Here is a 19,005-nt window from a genome sequence, read left to right on the forward strand (position 1 = left end):
TCCCGTGCAGGCATTGTCTTGTGAGACTCTTCACTCTATATCCCAGCTAAATCTAGCTAGGTCATTGGCTCTCCAGGGAGGTGGATGGGTATTCCATAGCTAATACATTTTATTTATGGAAAACACCATTTACGGTAAGTAATCTTGCTTCTTCTGTTAATAAGCAGGCTAAATTAGCCATTACATTTGGGTAGTCCCAAGCTGAGGGTTGCAGTGGAGCGTTTACTGAGTAAGTAACCTGGACTTCACCATGGAGAGACTACAGTGAGAACAGTTTATGCAAAACTGCTTGTCTGAATTTACTATTTGTCCTAGAGAGGTTATTGAGACAATAATGGGATGTAAGACTGAACTGATAACCAGATTGCAGCTTTGCAAATGTCTTCAATAGGTACTTCTTGAAGATGAGCAACAGAAGAAGCCATGCCTCTCCCTTGATGAGCTTTCACAGAGTTGGTAACTTGCAAGCCTGTCAAGGTGTAGCAGTGTTGAATGCACTCAGCCAACCAATTAGACAAGGTACATTTGGTGACTATTACGCCAAGCCTGTTAGGATTGTATGACGCAAACCACTGAGAAGTTTGGCAATGTGGTTAAGTTCATTTCTTGTAATATGCTAGGGCTCTTTTGCAGTCCAATTTATGTAAGGTCTTTTCTCTTTCTTGCACATGAGGTCTTGGAAAGAAGGCAGTCAATACCATAGACTGATTGATATAGAGACTTCAGGTAAGTACGGAGGTCTATTCTGTTTAAAAATTGCATGTACAGGCTGCTGCTTTTCTTGTCGCCTACCTGCTTGCTTGTAAGCTGCTTTGTGGAGCTTGTTTCTTCTCTGGACATTTTCTTCGTTCCTTGTTTGGAGCTCGTAGGCTGCACAGCTGATGGTGTTCGGGTGGATTCCCTTCCGGCTTCTGACGTCAGAGGGAGGAACCCATTCAGACACCCGGTGTCTGAACGGCGTGCTCGCCGTCGGCGCATCGCCAAAGCCGTGCGCCTAAGGGGCGCGTGGCTTTGCCGGGCTTCCTCGGAGTTCGCCTGAGTCCGTTGGAGTGTTTGTGGGATAAGTTGGAGGAGTTTCCGAATTCGGACAGCAGCAGTCAACGGAATCTGGCTAATTGACATTGTGTCTCCAAAGGATCTTATTCTTGAAGAGGTACAGTTTTCACAATTTTCTTCATTTATCGTGGTTCCCCCTTTCCTCTGTGTAATGCCACATACTAAGAGGAAAGGGAAAACAGTTACCTCAACACTGGTTGTGGGTAACAATCAACCATGAATTCAAGATCTTTTTGGTACAACCATAGCTATAACACCAGGAGCAGAAGTCGCTGGAGTGGTAGTCCAGGAGCAGGGACCCAACTCCTTGACTTACGAAACATCTTTAAGCCCTGGTGCTCCCTTAACACCGGAACCACCAACAGGAAGAGGAGGAGGAGAGTTTTTATTCGAGGATCCCAACCTGAACTTGGTCTCTTTGTCATATCCTGATAAATCAGGTTTTAGAAGATCAAATTCAGGAACCCAGTACCGTATTGGACTCTAAGGTGAAAGGGATGGAAGAAGGGCAAAGGGGGGCAGTGGCTGGCATATCTGTAATAGTACCTTCTAAGATTACTTTGGAAGAAATTGGGGGTATGATCTTTTCAATGCAAAAATCAATTAGTGATTTAACTAAACTGGTTCAAGAAGGTTTGAGTAATAATAAAATATTACAAATAAGAATGGAAAAGCTAGAAGGTTCAGTAAACAATTTAGGTTCTAAAACTAGTGAGATGGAAAAAGTCCAATCACAGTGCTGAGATAAGTTGGAATCTGGGTCAGACTGTGAAGACCTAATATGTTAAGCAGTGCAGAGAGTAAGGTGCAAAAGTTTATTGGCTGCTGGAGCCATTGGCAGCGGAAACTGTGAATTCTGTCAGCTCACGCTTAAAATTTTATATGCAAAAATTTCAGGCACCTAGATGGGACACGATGAGGTGCACGCACAGCGTGTGCACAGAGCCAACGCACTGCACGAACCAAAGTTCTATGGAGGGCAAAATAGCACACACAAAGACGCGCACAAGATGGTGCCGCTGTAGCCTGCCATGCGATGTGCCGACCAAGCCTAAAGCGGGGCCCAGCCCACCAGGGGGCCACTCAACCCATATGGAAGCCCAATTCTCCTTACCCAAACGGGATCGGGAATGCCGTTGGTACGGCACGTTGAGCAAGGAGACCGGAAGAAGTCTTACCAAAACTCCTCTAAATGTCTGAATTGAGAGGTAAATCTTCTTCTTCTCTCTCTCTCTTTCTTTTTTTTTTTTTGACTTACCTGGGCTCAGCACTTACCGGCTGAGTACAGAGACGGTCTCCGGCTGCAGGGAGAGAGGGCTTTGGCTGTCATCGCTGCGCTTGGCTTCCTGCACCCGCTGACTTTCAGCTTCTTAAAAAGCAAAGTCCACGCCGGGAACCGGCTACAGGACCAAGGCACACCTCTGAGGGATCTTGGAAATTGCCTCAGGTATTCTCAATTGCGTGAGGGACCTTTAGGTATCACCGCAGGAGAGCGGGGCTCAATTTTTTCTCCAATTTAAATGTAGAATTTCTCCTTTCAAAAAGTAAAGCAATCCCCATAAGGAAATACTGAAGGGCTGGAGGCGGAGAAATACTGAAGGGCTGAGGTCACTGCAGGGGTGTATCTAGTGTGACGTCAGCTTTGAAATCTGACTCCATCTCCATCTGCTGGCACGGGAGTATAACCCATTATTCCTGAATCCATCTGGCTACATGCTAGGAAATGCTACATTTTTGTTCAAAGCACTGCTGAGGTAAGCAGACCTTTTTGCTTATTTTGCTTTGTAAATAATAAAGGTTTTGTGCAAGAGTAGCCGGAGTCCAGACTCCTCTGTCCTTCAGTACTTGTCCCAAGCCATGGCCACTACCATAGCTTTAAAGACTCATAAAAAGAAGAGCTCCAAACTTTCCTTGCTTTTACTATCTTGGCTTTTCTTCTGTAATATCGGCTATAAAAATCTCACCACCAGTACACCAGTTCCTGTTTTCAATAAATATTTGGTTTAGATGTTTTTAGACATTCAATGTATCCAAATATTCTTGTGTAATTGGGACTCAACTTCACTTTTGAACCTTTTAAAGCACACACCACTTGATTTCCTTGCTATCATCGATACGGGACCTTATCTGTACCTTTGCCTCCCACATTGCAGCAACCAGAGTTCTGACAGAAACATGCAATATACCATTTTAATCAGCATTCAAAATAGAATTAAACAACATATAATTAATAGTTGGGGTCACCACAATTAGCTTGCAAAATGGCTTTAAAATGAGCAGGGTAACCACTTTTTTCTGCTTGTTGCTGGAATTCTCAATAATTTTTGGCTTTCTTGCGACAATTTTAGTGGTTGACTTTCATCAAATTCTGGAAAACACTCGTCAGCAGTCTTGCCCCATATCCTCTAAACCCATCTTTCGTTTAAACCTAATTTTTCGGCAATTCACTTTTCGTAATAAAGTTTGCTCCAGTATCACGTGCCTCACGAAATGCAATACATTTAATATGGTCAATCTGATGCTCTTTTTCACTATCGTAATTTCTGGCCATAAATAAAAAATTTCAGTAATGTGTAAAAGAAAATTATTACTTACCTGCTAATTTTCGTTCCTGTAGTACCATGGATCAGTCCAGACAGTGGGTTATGTCCCCAATCCAGCAGATGGAGTCAGCACAAGCTTTGAGGGGGCGTATCCATATATCCTACTACCCCCTCTGCAGGAGTTCAGTATCGAGTATATCAAAGCCCGAGTAGAAACCCCCGAAGGATCAAGTTTGTGGAAACAGATAATTAAAACAATTGTAACCGCAACAAGTAACTGCAAACATCCTACCAACTTGTAGGGAGTTGGGAAAAACAACAAAAAAGGAAACGACTGTGAAGACACAGAGCACTGTGAACAGGAAATAGCACAGAGCTGAGCAGGATCAAGAACCCAAAACGTGGTGGGCGTCTGGACTGATCCATGGTACTACAGGAACGAAAATTAGCAGGTAAGTAATAATTTTCTTTTCCCTGTACGTACCTGGATCAGTCCAGACAGTGGGATGTACCCAAGCTTCCCTAAATCGGGTGGGGTCCTGCGAGGCCTGCTCGGAGAACCTGCTCGCCAAAGTGTCCAGAGACCGAAGAGGCGAGGTGCAGACGATAGTGCCTCGAGAACGTGTGTAACGATTTCCAGGTGGCTGCTCTACAAATTTCTTGACAGGATACCGAGCGAGACTCCGCCCAGGAAGCCGCCTGAGAACGTGTAGAATGCGCGACGATGCCGGGTGGGGGAGTCCGTCCCGCCCCAATGCAGGAAGCAGCAATGCCGGCCTTCAACCATCTGGCAATGGTAGCCTTCGAGGCCTGAGACCCCTTCTTAGGTCCGGACCAGAGTACGAAGAGATGGTCAGAGATCCGGAACTCATTTGTAGCCTCCAGATAGAGGCGCAGAGTGCGCTTGACATCCAAGAGACGGAGAGACTTCGGCTCTGAGGAGGAGAAGGACGGCAGCTCCACCGTCTGGTTCACATGGAATGCAGAAACCACCTTCAGAAGGAAGGAGGGAACGGTGCGAAGCGAAACTCCAGAGTCGGAAAAACGGAGATAAGGCTCTCTACACGCCAGAGTCTGCAGCTCCGAGATGCATCGAGTGGAACAGATGGCCACAAGAAAAACCGTCTTGAGAGTGAGATCCTTTATCATTGTGCTGCGCAGCGGCTCGAACGGTGGTCCCGACAGGGAGCGAAGCACAAGGTTAAGACTCCAGGAGGGACAAGGGTCCCGCAACGGAGGACGCATATGCTTGACCCCCTTGAGAAAACAAGCAATGTCAGGATGCTGTAGAAGAGAGCCCCCATCGCTCAACAGCGAACCAAGGGCGGCCACCTGAACCCGTAGTGAATTATAGGCGAGCCCTTTTTCCACTCCCGCCTGTAGAAACTGAAGGATCTGAGGTACAGAAGCCTTAGCGGGTCTCGTGGCCTGGCTGGTACATCACAGCTCGAACACCTTCCAGACCCGAACATAGGCCGCCGACTTCGATGTTTTTCATGCCCGCAATAGCGTGGATACTACCGCCTCTGGGTAGCCCCGACGCCGGAGGCGGCGCCTCTCAAAAGCCAGGCCGCAAGACAGAAGAGTTCTGCCTGCTCGAAAAATACCGGGCCCTGATGTAGGAGCTGGGGGAGGTGCCCCAGCCTGATTGGCCCGTCGATCACCAGCTGTAGCAGGTCTGCAAACCAGGGTCGCCTGGGCCATTCCGGAGCGACGAAGACCACGGTCCCCTGATGGCTTTCTATTCTGCGGAACATCCTGCCCACCAGGGGCCACGGTGGAAAAGCGTAGAGCAGAAGATGTGGGGGCCACGGAAGGACCAGGGCATCCACTCCCTCCGCGCCGCGCTCTCTCCGGCGACTGAAGAAGCGTGGAGCCTTGGCGTTGAGAGCGGACGCCATCAGATCCAGGTGGGGGGCCCCCCACCGATGGACGATAAGTTGCATCGCTTTGTCGGAGAGAGACCACTCTCCTGGGTCCAGCAGTTGACGACTGAGGAAGTCCGCCTGGACGTTGTCCACCCCGGCGATGTGCGAGGCCGCTAGCCGGACGAGATGACGCTCCGCCCATTGCATCAGTAGCGCCGCCTCGAGCGCGACCTGCGGGCTGCGCGTGCTTCCTTGTCGGTTGATGTAGGCCACGGTGGTAGCGTTGTCCGATAGAATTCTGACTTCCCGGTTCCGAAGAAGCGGGAGGAAATGTCGCAGAGCTAGCCGGACCGCTCTGGTTTCCAGACGGTTGATTGACCACTTCGCCTCCACCGCGGACCACGTCCCCTGCGTGGCGCTTCGATCGCATACTGCACCCCAGCCTGCTAGACTGGCATCGGTAGTCACCACCACCCAATTTGGCAGATCGAGGGACACGCCCCGGGCCAGGTTCGGCGGATCCAACCACCAGCCCAGACTGTCCCTGGCATTCTGCGGGAGCGGGAGAATCATCTGGTAGTCCTGTGATACTGGTTTCCACCGGGAGAGGAGCGCCCACTGTAAGGTCCTGAGGTGCGCGAAAGCCCAAGGTACAAGGTCGATGGTGGACCCCATCACTGCCAGGAGTTGTAGGTAGTCCCAGGAGGTGGGCTCTGGTAACGCAGAGAACCGTCGTGTGTGATCCCGCAAGGATTGAGCCTTGTCCTGGCGCAGAAAAACTTTGCCCAGTAGGGTGTCAAAGGTCGCCCCCAAGAAATCCAAGCGTTGCGAGGGAGTGAGGGAGCTCTTGGAGAAGTTCACTACCCATCCCAGGGAATGTAGAAACCGTACTACTCGAGTCACCGCTGAGCGTCCATGATCGAATGACTTCGCCCGGATGAGCCAATCGTCCAGATAAGGATGAACCAGGATGCCTTCCTTCTGGAGAGCTGCAGCCACGACTATCATGATCTTGGTGAAGGTGCGCGGCGCCATCGCCAATCCGAACGGGAGAGCCGTGAACTGAAAATGCTGGTCCAGGATTTTGAAATGAAGGAAACGGTGGTGGTCCGGGCGGATGGGAATGTGCAGGTAGGCCTCCGTTAAGTCCAGGGAGGCGAGAAACTCCCCCCGATGTACCGCCGCAATCACGGATCGGAGCGTTTCCATGCGGAACCGAACGACTCGAAGGGATTTGTTGACTTCCTTGAGGTCTAGTATAGGCCGGAAGGAACCGTCCTTCTTTGGCATGAAGAAATAGATGGAATAGTGGCCCGAGCCCACCTCTCCGAAGGGCACGGGCGCAATAGCGCCAATCTCCCGGAGTCTGTCCAGAGTCAGCTGCACCGCCCTTCTTTTGAGGTCCGAGCCACAGGGAGAAAAGATGAACCTTCCCTGCGGGGGGCGGACAAATTCCAATGCGTAGCCGTGTTTTATGGTATCCAGGACCCACTGGTCCGAGGTGATCCGCGCCCACTCTGCGTAGAAAAACTTTAGCCGGCCCCCAATCCTGGGGACAGGGGAGTGGGCGAGACTGGCATCATTGTGAAGACTTGTTAGAGGGGTTCCCTGGGTCCGGGAGTAGTGCGTGCGGGCCGACGCCCGCGAAAGGAGCGCGACCAGGGCTGAGACCTGGGGGCGGATGGCCGGGCGCCCGCCTGTCTGTATCCCCTGTAGCACCCGCTGCGCTCTGGCTCTGGTCCGAGAAGAAGAAAATGCTCTGGAAGGACGAAACCTATCCTCCGGCAGCCGATGAACAGCGTTCTCCCCCAGGGACTTGATGATCTGATCCAAATCCTCCCCGAAGAGGAACTTGCCCCTGAAGGGGAGAGAGCCCAGACTGGACTTCGAGGACGTATCTGCCGCCCAGTTGTGTAGCCATAGTAGTCGGCGTGCCGCCACTACTGATACCATGGATCTTGCGAGGACCCGAAAAAGATCGTACGAGGCGTCCGCCCCATACGCCACTGCGGCCTCCAGCCGATCCGCCTGAGCAGCCTCATCGGCCGGCAGATTCTGAGACGTGAGGAGTTGTTGTACCCAAAGGAGACTAGCCCGCTGGGCAAGCGAACTGCACATCACCGCCCGCATGCCTAGCGCGGAGACCTCGAAGACCCGCTTAAGGAAAACCTCCAACTTACGATCCTGTGTGTCTCTCAATGCCGCACCTCCCGTTACTGGGATAGTCGTCCTCTTCGTGACCGCCGACACTGCGGAGTCCACCTTTGGGACCTTGATGAGGTCCAGAAAATCTTCAGGGAGCGGGTACAGCTTTTCCATCGCCCGGCTGCTCTTCAGGGAGGCCTCCGGGGTGTCCCATTCCCTGGTGAGAAGTTGTAAAAACGAGTCATGGATAGGAAAAGCCCGAGCCCTCGGCCGAAGCGCCGCCAGGACCGGATCTCCCTTCTTTGAGGAGGTGACGACAGCGGGAGCCACTGGAGCAGGCGGGTCCAGTGGAGGGTCCAAATCTAATTCCTGAATGATCTGCGGGATGAGGTCGTCCAGTTCTTCCCTCTGGAAGAGGCGTAGGGTACCCGGATCATCCCCTTCTTGCGTGCCGTCCCCTTGGCCCCCGTCCAGGTCAGGTCCCTGTCCCGCTGGGTCGGGCACCGCCCCCACTGCCTCTGGCGCCGAACGGACCCGAGTAGGAGGACGTGAGGCCCCCGCTCCCGAAGGGTCGGGGGGGGGGGGGGGGGGGGCCGGCACCGAGGGCGACATCCGTGGGATCTTAGGGGGGGGGGTCCCACAGGTGTGTCCAGTCCCTGTAGATAAGCGGTATGCATGAGCAGGATAAACTCCGGAGAGAATCCCGGTCTGCCCGGGTGCGTTTCGAGGGGCGGCGTGGTTCCTGCTCCCTGGCTCTGGGTGCTTGGCTCCTGCACCAGAATGGGGGGGGGGCGCCCCCGCTTGTAGAGTCTTCCCGAGAGACGTTCTCCCTCGTGGCCTGCGCCTCCGGGCGCTCAGAATGTAAGCTGGCCCCCGTTCCCGCCAAAAATGGCGGAGTGGCCGGCCCGCGCCACCCGGGCAAAAAAGAAAATTCAGTAAGGGACTATGAGGTACCTTCCCCCCCCCCCCCCGGGAAGGCATCGTGCATAGATGCCCTCCCGGGAAATCTGGGACCCCGGGTCGCCGCAGGCCGCACAGTGCGACGGCCGCGGCATCGGGATCACCGGGGGAGAAATGAAAAACGGCGGCAAAAAAGAGCAAAAGCCTCGGGGGGGGCCCACACGCACGAAAGCGCCGCTGTGGGGGGGGCCCGGGCGGCCCGCACTGCCCGCTGTCCGAAATTACAGGAGGGTGCCGCGGGGGGGCCTTTCCGGCCACACAACCCGCCCCAGAAGTCTTTCCCAAGCGTGGCAGCAGCCCACGAGGAGCTGCAAAATGGCCGCGGGTGAGTGAAGAAAAACGAAGAGGCCGGCACCACCGGCTTTCGCGGGCACCGGGAGCTGTGCTGTGAAGAAAAACTACAGAGGAATAAAACTTACTTACCCCTGCTGCAACGACAAAGAAAACAGCACGGCTGCAGAAAAGAGACAGAAGAGATAAGTCACTCCCCCAAAGGTGAAAGGACCCTGCTTTACTTTTTTTTTTAAAACTTTATACAAGACTTGTTACAAACTTGATCCATGAGAAAAAGGCAGCAAAATAATCAAGCAAAAGAAGTGAGAAAGAAGGAAAAGGAGGAGAAGCCTGATTCCCCTACTCGCATCTGCTGGAGTCAGAAGATACTGAACTCCTGCAGAGGGGGTAGTAGGATATATGGATACGCCCCCTCAAAGCTTGTGCTGACTCCATCTGCTGGATTGGGGACATAACCCACTGTCTGGACTGATCCAGGTACGTACAGGGAACGCGCACTGTTAAATTCCAAATTGAATGGCCTACAAAATGGCACAAAAATTATATTAGTGGGATAAGCCAGGCAAAGGTAATGCAACACCTGGTATATTTGAAAAATAAAAAAAAGAAGATCACTAAATGGTTGCAGTATGAAAGGCTCCCCCGCTATGACAACTCTGAACCAGATTCTGTATTTGTGGCATGTATGATTACAACTTTAAAAAGACTTTGGCTAGGAGGTCTTTTCCTTACCCATAGGCAGATGTCTTCTTTAGGATAGAGGGTGGCTGTGCCCCTGGCAATGGGATGTCTTGGACAAGGATGTTGGAGGGGGCATGAGGCATGTCTGGCAGAGGGATGCTCTCTACCTCCACATGCTGAGCATTCTGAGAAACACAAAAACCACAGATAGGTTATCAGACAGCACAGTGACTGCGACACACGAAATTTTTAAAAAAAGTTTATTTCAGGCATAGTGTCCTATGGATTAAACATTTTTTCCATAAACACAAATGGGATAAAACCTTTCGTACACAAGTCCTTTACTGTTAAAACTCCAAGGGAAACAGGTCTTTGGATTGCATTTTAATATGCTACTGGTTTTCTGAGAATGCTCTGTACTGTATTACAAACATCCAACAAATGATCAACAGATGTATAAGTTTCCTCAACCAGGCTATCTTGAAACCTTTGAAGGGTTGCTTTGGGTGGGAAGAACTTATCTGTTTTTACAGACTTTGGCAATTATGGTCCAACATATGATTGTGACATTCTTAGCAGGATATGGCAGCAGTTTGCCTTTGCCTTCTACAGTCCTTAGCACCTAGTCTTCCTCAGCAATTCTCCATCCAAAGCCAAGCCAGCCCCAGCCCTGCTTAGCTTCCAAAATTTCAGGCCTTCTTAGGGATCATTTACTAAACTGTGATACCGCAGTTTAGTAAACCCTGTGGTATTTTCCCCAGTTATAAAATATTGCCAGGAAAAACATCATCGTTTATTCAAAGAACTAATGCATAATAGCAGCCCAAAAACCCAGGGCTGCCATCATCTTAAAGGGTCTGAGCAGTCCAAATAAAGGGGCGGATTTTCAGAGCCCTGCTCGCCGGTGAGCCTATTTTACATAGGCTCACCGGCGCGCGCAGACCCCGGGACTCACGTAAGTCCCGGGGTTCTCCGAGGGGGGCGTGTCGGGGGCGGGCCCGAACCGCGCGGCGTTTAGGGGGCGTGCCGGGAGCGTTTCGGGGGCGGACCCGGAGGCATGGTTACGGCCCGGGGCGGCCCGGGGGCGTGGCCGCGCCCTCCGGACCCGCCCCCAGGTCGCATCCCGGCGCGCAGGAGGCCCGCTGACGTGCGGGGATTTACGCCTCCCTCTGGGAGGCGTAAATCCCTCGACAAAGGTAAGGGGGGGGGGCTTAGACAGGGCCGGGTGGGTGGGTTAGGTAGGGGAAGGGAGGGGAAGGCAAAAGGAAGTTCCCTCCGAGGCCGCTCGATTTCGGAGCGGCCTTGGAGGGAACAGGGGTAGGCTGCGCGGCTCGGCGCGCGCCGGCTATATAGAATTGATAGCCTTGCGCGCGCCGTATCTACTAAAATCCAGCGTACTTTTGCTTGCGCCTGATGCGCCAGCAAAAGTAGGCCTATTCGCATAGTTTGAAAATCTACCCCAAAGCTCCTGCCCCAGTGTCCAAAATCCCTGGGGGTACTGTGAGACCCCTTGGCCTGGCCCCCCCCTCCCCCACCATCTCTAGAGGTGGCCCCAAGGCAAGTAAAAAAAATAAATACATTTAAACCACAGAGAAGGCCCCTCCCCTCCTTTCCCAACAACACCCCTTTGTTAAAAATTGACCCTACTCCCATGCCTGCCATACATATTAATCCCTGGTGGGATAGTGGGGCCCAGAACACCCCCAACACTCTGGGCCTTGTGCTGTCTGAAAGGGCCAGAGCACCCCCTAGGCTCCAAAGCCCTGTACCATCTGAATAAAAATGGTACCAGCCGGCCACTTTTGTAATGTGATAGCAGCATAATTAGAAAAGTGGCTTCCTGGCATCATTTTCAGTCAGATGGCGCAGGGCCCGGAGCCTGGGAGGAGCTCCGGGTCCCACTAGCCTACCAGGGATTGATAAGTATGGATGGGGTGGGAAGCGGGGTCCTGAGATTTAGGGAAGGGGATCAATTTTTATGGAGTGAGGTTAGAAAAGGAGGAGAGGTGACTTCACCACATGATTTACAAAAATGTTTTTGTTTGTTTTTCTTTTATTACCTTGGGGCTACTCTAGAGGCAGCAGTGTGTGTGTGTGTGTGGGGGGGGGGGGGGGGGCTGGAAATGTATCTCACAAGACCCCATGGAAAGTTAGCTACATCTTCTGAGTTGTTTACATGAAAGTTAGCTACAACACAGCTTGTGATTTTTCAAGCAAACAGTTTTTTTTTTATTACCATGAAATTGTCTAGTCACAAGCTGGTCTGCATGCATTTGTAAAAGCATTATCATTGCATTAAGGCACTTTAGGTTGATGCATCTCGCTTGTGCAGTAAATGTCTAATGCAGATTTATAAATATATCTCTTAAAAGCGCTGTTGCTAAGGGCAATAAAGTACTAGCTCCATATTAATCTGTGCTAAAATCGAGACTCAGAAATCCTCTGCACAGCAAGTGCAGCACTTTACCCTAAAATTAATTTGGATAGCCAGAGTAGCTGTTGGGAGCATGAGGAAAGAGAGTGAATGAGGATATTTAAAATGAATGATGCTTAACTCCTTTAAGAAATATGGTGCTTTGGGCTGGTAAATTCGACTGTTTGCCAGCATGGTTAGTTAGTGGGGAAATCTTTGTGTTAATAATGTGTGCAAATGTGCAAAATGAAATGAAAATAAGATAACAGAACAATCCCAATCCTACAGTACCTAAAAACAAAATAAACTGTGCCACTATATTTTATGGGGTAACTATACATTTCATAATCTGGGGCATGGCATAGACCATCTGTGTCACTAATCTCTATAATCATATATCCTGTTTTAATATCAAAGAGAGATGTGAACCAAAATCCAATTGATTGATGCTTTAAAAAAAAAAATATGTATCTACCTTATAAATGGGCCATGACCGACGGCCCGCAAATGCGCAGTAGAGCACAGCTCTACTGCGCATGTGCGGGCAAGGATGTCGGTCTTAGCCAGTGTAAAAAAAAAAAAAAAACATGGCGGCGTCGGGTGGCAGCGGCGGCGATGGTGGCGTCGGGTGGCGGCGGGTGGCAGCGGCAACGGCGTCGGATGGCAGCGGCAACGGCGAACGACGACGAGGAGCAGCGGCGGCGGCCAGTAGCGAGGGAGGGAGGAGAGAGAGAGAGGGAGGGAGGAGAGAGAGAGAGGGAGGGAATGAGTGAGAGGGAGGGAGGGAGGGACTGAGTGGGAAGGAGGGAGGGACTGAGTGAGGGGGAGGGAGGGATTGAGTGAGGGGGAGGGACGGAGTGGGAGGGAGGGACTGAGTGGGAGGGAGGGAGGGGGAGGGAGAATGAGGGAGAGGTGAGAGACAGGGATGTGAGTAAGTGGAAGGGTAAGAAGTTGTGGAGCAGAGAAAAAGGGAGTGGAGGAGGGCTGAGGGAGAGGGGATGGGATTGAGACAGGGTGGGGGAGTGACTGAGGGAAGGGGAGAGAGGTGAGAGTGAGGGGAAGGAGGCAGTGGGAGACAGAGAGTGAGTAAGACTGAGGGGTGGGAAGGGGGTGAGTGACTGAGGGGAAGGGGGAATGAGGGAGAAAAAGTGTAGGAGGGTGCTGTTTTCGAAAATGGACCGAAAACAAAAATGTAATGTAGCCCGTTGTGACGGGCTTAATGGCTTGTACATATATATAGCAACATTGAGTCCAATATGATTTTATATACAGTAAATGTTTCAACTGTAGTAGACAAGGGAGCTTAAGAATCTAACTGTACAACATATTAGGAAATGTGTTTCTATTCAACTATTTTGTGTGTGTTCTGTAACTCGGAGGTGAGCAAACATTTTGAACCGTAGCCCCCCTTACATTCATGCAACTGGTTGAGGGGCCCCCAGCCAAAATTCTTTAGGTACTGAAACTCCATCCTGACCGACTTTTTTTTTTTTCTTCTTCTTTTTTACTGTTTTCACTGTTCCAATTTTTCTGTTTTTGTATTTTTCTTAGTTTGCTCATCTTATTTTCTCATGTTTTGATTTACTTATTTAACCCAGTTTGCTTTTATTCTTCCCTTCCCTACCTCCTCCCTCTTTTCCCTCCACCTCCTCATTCTCTCTGGCATCTTTGCCCATTTCCTAGCTCACCACTTCTTTTCCTTTAGGCGGACAATAGCTGTGATCTCTCTCCCTGGGTAGGGATCCAGTGGCAAAAAGAACTCCAATTGGGCTGAGGCCTGAGAGTGGAAGCTCTTCCTGGCTTGTGGAACACCACAGTGGCTCCTCCGATGTCTAGTTCTGCCACATAGTAAGCGGCTCCCAGCCCAGGCCCACCAAAGCAGAAGCAGGTCCCCTCCCCAGTCCACCAAAAGAGATGACTGGCTAAGCCATGGTATGCTTACAATGATGTCACTAAGCTCTTGGCAGCTCCCTCCTTCTTGAACATGCAGTGCCTCCACAGCACCAACACTTGAGAGTGCAGCTATTTTCTTCTTCACTGATTTGGCAGCCGGTGTGCCCTCCTTCAGACCTGTACAACACTCCTTCCTCCACTGGTGGGGGGCCCATCCCCTTGTTTTCTCACCCCTGTTTTAAGTGGCCATGAAGAGCTCTCATATTCAGGTGAGTCACTGAGACCACATGTACATGAGGTCAAGAAGAACCAGATTTGCATGGGCTGTGACTTGGTCTTGTTGCAGTAATCTTTGGACCAAAGATTGAAAGGCAGGTTGCTCTTTTCTACTCCAGAACAGCTATCCAAGCCTTGATGAACTTGATTCTCTGGGTAGGAATGAGGTTTGATTTGGCAAAACTGAGTATAAAGACCAGGGAATGGAGGAGCAGAATGGTCTTCTCCAAGGAGACTGGCACTCCCACTTGAGGCAGTTCTGTCAGCAGTCAGTCATCTAAGTATGGGAAGATGCATATTCCCCAGTGATGTAGGTGTGCTGCCACTACTGCCAGGCATTTCATGAAGACCCTCGAGAATGTAGAGAGGCTGAAAGGCAGAACCCTGTACTGGTAGTAAGTGCCCTCCACTGTGAACCTAAGATATTATCAGTGAGCAGGATGGATGGAAATGTGAACATACACATTCTTAAGTTCCAGAGTGCACATCCAGTTTCCGCTTGGATGAAAGGAAAAATGGTGTGGAGAGTGTTCATTTTGAAATTCTCCCATAACAACCTTCCCTGTTTAGTCTTTGTAAATCCAAGATAGGTCTCAATCCCCTGACTTCTTAGGGATAAGAAAATAGCAAGAATAGAACCCGTTGCCACATTGCCCAGGAGGTATAAGTTCCATCACCCACTGATTAGAGTCTCTACTTTTATGAAGTTGGACCAAGTGAAATTGAAGGCCAAACACTGGAAAAGCGCAAACAGTAACCAGACTCCTAATCTGGAACACCCAACAGTCCTTGGTGATGTTCCTCCATTCATTGAGGAACAGCTGTATCCCCTCTCCCTCCTTTACTGGAGGAGTTGAGGTCTGAGATCTGAGGCACGTCAAAGACTAGCCCCAGCTTAGGTTGTGACATTTGTGGCACTTTAGGTTGATGCATCTCTCTTGTGCATCTTCTAGCTGGAAGCTGTTGTAATATTAGTACAGGTGGAGCATGATACATTGAGATTGACAGAAGGGATGACTCTGGAAGAGGGGCTGCTTATAAGAGAGGTATGAATGCCTGGAGGAGGAAGGCTGGTTAGAGCCCCTTGAAAAGAACTGGATAGTTGCATGCTAGTCCTTAATTTTGGCAACAGTTTTTCTGAGTTTGTCCCCAAAGAGACTGTCAGCAGAGCATGAGACATCAGCCAACTTGTCATGGATGTCTTCCTGCAGACCGCTTGCTCTTAACCAAGCCATTCAACATGCTTCAATGGCTGCTACAAAGGACCTAGCTGCTGGGTCAAATGACTTGTACACTAATTGGATAAGATGCTTTTCACACTCTTCTGCATTCAAGAGGGCCTAGTGATAAACATAAGAACATAAGAACATAAGAAATTGCCATGCTGGGTCAGACCATCAAGCCCAGCATCCTGTTTCCAACAGAGGCCAAACCAGGCCACAAGAACCTGGCAATTACCCAAACACCTAGAAGATCCCATGCTACTGATGCAATTAATAGCAGTGACTATTCCCTAAGTAAACTTGCTCCCTATCCAGGAATGGCTTTAACTTGTTGATGTAGTCAGGTAAGTACTGAATCATAAAAAGCTGATGGGCCGCAATGCAGGTGTTCAGCATCAAAATCTGAAATCTTTATTTCCAGAGTTGTCCAGCAACCGAGGATCCTTACCAGGGATGTTTTGAAAAACATCTGTCTTCTTGGACCACTTTAAAACCAACTCTACCACCATTGATTGGTGGAGCAGTTGGACTATACCAAAGCCTTAAGCCTGTTGCACTCTGTACTTGAGATCCAGCTTCCTGGCTACTGGGGAGCAGGAGGCTGGATTGACTCACATTCTTGTTTGCAGGTCCCAAAAAATTTGATATACTGGGATTGCTGTTGGCTCAGAAGGGGTTTCCAGAAACTGAAGTAATTCGAAGACCTCCATGTGTGGGTATATTTCCTCCAGACATCAACTCCCAATTTTTCCAGAAATCTGAGAGTAGGAAGGCTCTTCTAGAGGAGATGAATACTCTAACATATCAGATAAATGGTCTGAGGGAAACCCCATAGTCTCTTCCTCCAAACCAAAAGGCAGAAGGATGCTAATCTGTGACCCTGATGAAGATGGTGCCAATCAGGGCAGAGAACTCGATCTTCTCAGAGGGGAAAAAACTCCTGTGGGAGGACTAGTAGGGCATGCCCTGCACTTTATCCTCTGAATGTTGTCTGGACTCCTCTGCAGAGGAGGATGGTTGCCCAACAGAGGTGGACTAACTTCCACAGCTGGCATTTCTGATAGGAGTTCCCACAGCTTCAAGTGGAAGGGAATACTTTCTCCATCCTTTAAGGGTGCCCTCCTTGTCACTAGTCATCAAAGAGGAAAAGAAAGTCTTCACCAGTTCACATGGATTGCTGTGACTTCTGGGCCAGAGCTGAAGAGACATCTTCCTCTAATACCAAGACAGGATGAACCAGAATCCAAGTAGTGACTTTCCCCTGGGCTACCTGTGGTAGGGGTCGCATGGAGACCAAGGGCATGATGGAGCAGATAGGGTCTGGTGTTTCCAGACACAGAAGGATAGACCAGGACTGGGTGCTCTGAGCAGACGACACTGATGAAGCCCTGATGAATCTAGGGTTCTGGTAGAAGAACTGAGACATTGATAAAGTTACCTTTACAACCAGGAAAATGAAGGCACATGGACCCCACCAGCACTGGAGTCACTACAAGCTTTTATGGCACCGAGGGCTCATACATTGTGGCATCGTGGACTTCTGAATCTATGGTACCGGGTGCTTCGAGAGCTCCTGCACAGATGGCACCAACTGTGCTAATAACGACAAAGGTGCTTCTTCAGTGCCAGCAAGCCCCGGGATGGAAATGAATCTTGAGAGTGCGTTGTGGAGTGCTCCTACTCCAGTGCCTTGCTTGATCCTGAAGTTACAGTGGATTCATAATCCGACACCATAGCTAAGGAAATCCTTCTCGAGAAGCCTTTGCTCGACTTAACATGGAGGTCATCTGTGTAGGCTTTGCTCTGGGAAGAAGCTCTGTCATTTTCCATGCCCAGTTCTTCTGGGTCCTAGGGGACATTTGATCAGTTGTGGCAATTTGCGGAGTCATAGTCCGGTTCCAGGCACCTGCAGCAGATGTCAAGGCCATCAGTGATGAACATCTTACCTTTGAAGCCACTGGCCATTGCCTTCATGGAACCAGACATTCTAGATATTTCTTCTTTTTTTATGTTAAATCTGTTTTTATTATAAATAATGAACATTACCAAAGCATAACATTTGGTACATATTTTCTTAACTCTATCCATATTTTTACCCCTCCTCCCATAACCCTACCTCCCCCCATCCCTCTTTCCCTCCCTGCATCGAAGAAGCACAAGGATCACATATCAAATATCTATACGATTTAAAAAAAGACTTTTAGATTCATGTGGTAAGGTTAGAATAAAGGGAAGCCAGACTGCATTTATTGCTCTTCTAGTCTTGATAGACAGGTGATTAATAGCCAAGGTTTCCATGGTTAGTAGATTTATTATAGAAGAACGCCATAATAATATAGATGGTCCTTCTGAAGTTCTCTAGGCTGTTAGTATGGCTTTGCAAGCTAATAAAAAAACTTTTGTAATCCAGAGAATCGAGACCTTATTTCTTTTGAATGAGTTAGGAAAGATTCCAAAAAGTGCCACCAATGAAGAAAGTGGAATTTTATAACCCACAACTTTATTTGCAGTATGATAAACTTTCTTCCAAAATATTTGAATTGTTGGACAACTCCAAAAGGAATGACCCAAGTGTGTTGGTCCTCCTTTGCACCTGATACATATATCAGAGTTAGTGAAACCTGCTTTGAATGCTTGATGCTGGGAAATGTACATTCTATAGATAATTTTATATCTAGTTTCCCGCAAGAGCGTATTAATTGTAATTTTACGCGTACTAACAAATGCAGATTTCAATACTGCAATTGATATCGGTTGCTCAAGTTCTAATTGCCATTTAAGTTGCACCTTCTCCAAGGACCAAATCTTATATGAAGACTCTAATTGTTTGTACAAATATGATATAGAACGTTTCTGGGGGTTTTCTGGATCAAACCAGTTACTTAAAAATTGCCAATTAGTGTCCATGAAGGTTGGTGAACCAAGCGATTGTATATAATGTCGAGCTTTAAGGTACTGATAATAGTCAATAGCTGAGAGTTTATAAAAAGAACGAAGTTCTTTAAAAGTAAGAAAAGATCCATCCATATGTATTAATTGTCCAATGCATCTGAGTCCCGCACGGTCCCAAAGTCGAAATCGTGATGCATCCGATCCTAAAAAGAACTTTGGATTACCACAAAATGGAAGAAATGGTGATATGTTGTCAGATAACGAATTCTTCCTCATTAGCCATATCCATGTTCTTCTTAAAGGTTGTAAAAGCAGATCTGATTTGATTGTGCGAGATAAAGAAGCGTTAGGAGCATGTAAAGCATAACGAAGCGATATTGGAAGAAGCAATTGTGCTTCAATATAGGTGTCTGAAAAGTATTGTGTGCCCATCAACCAGTCCCCTATGTATCGTAAATTAAAATTTTTTTTGAACATAGAAAAGTGCTGTTTGAGGGGCTGCTGAGGCAGCGAAACAAAAGCAAAACAGCAAAGAGAAAACCCTAAGTTAGAGAGAAAACTGTAAAAGAGAGAGGGTACATGTCTGTGTGGAAGCTCAGACAAAAAAATAACTAAGGGGCTCATGAGGCAGCATGTGCACAGAAACTTCTGCATAGGCTAAAAAGTAAAAACATTACTGAGATGGGTCCATTTAGTGCGTCTGATAACATCACTCACATGTCATGGCTAATACAGCTCTGCTTGTTGACAGAGAACTATTT

General features: G+C 49.0%; 1 protein-coding gene across 2 annotated transcripts in view; it reads right to left on the reverse strand.

Annotated features, from left to right (window-relative positions):
- WBP11 (WW domain binding protein 11) overlaps positions 1-19,005 on the reverse strand; it is a 130,196-nt gene that overhangs the window by 66,051 nt on the left and 45,140 nt on the right. For both annotated transcript variants that reach the window (XM_029590471.1, XM_029590470.1), the window contains one exon: positions 9,599-9,732. In XM_029590471.1, coding sequence (XP_029446331.1) covers positions 9,599-9,732 — 134 coding nt within the window. The remainder of the gene's footprint in view (positions 1-9,598; positions 9,733-19,005) is intronic.

This window comes from Rhinatrema bivittatum, chromosome 2 (assembly GCF_901001135.1).
Source record: "Rhinatrema bivittatum chromosome 2, aRhiBiv1.1, whole genome shotgun sequence".
In the NCBI taxonomy this organism is placed as follows: domain Eukaryota; kingdom Metazoa; phylum Chordata; class Amphibia; order Gymnophiona; family Rhinatrematidae; genus Rhinatrema; species Rhinatrema bivittatum.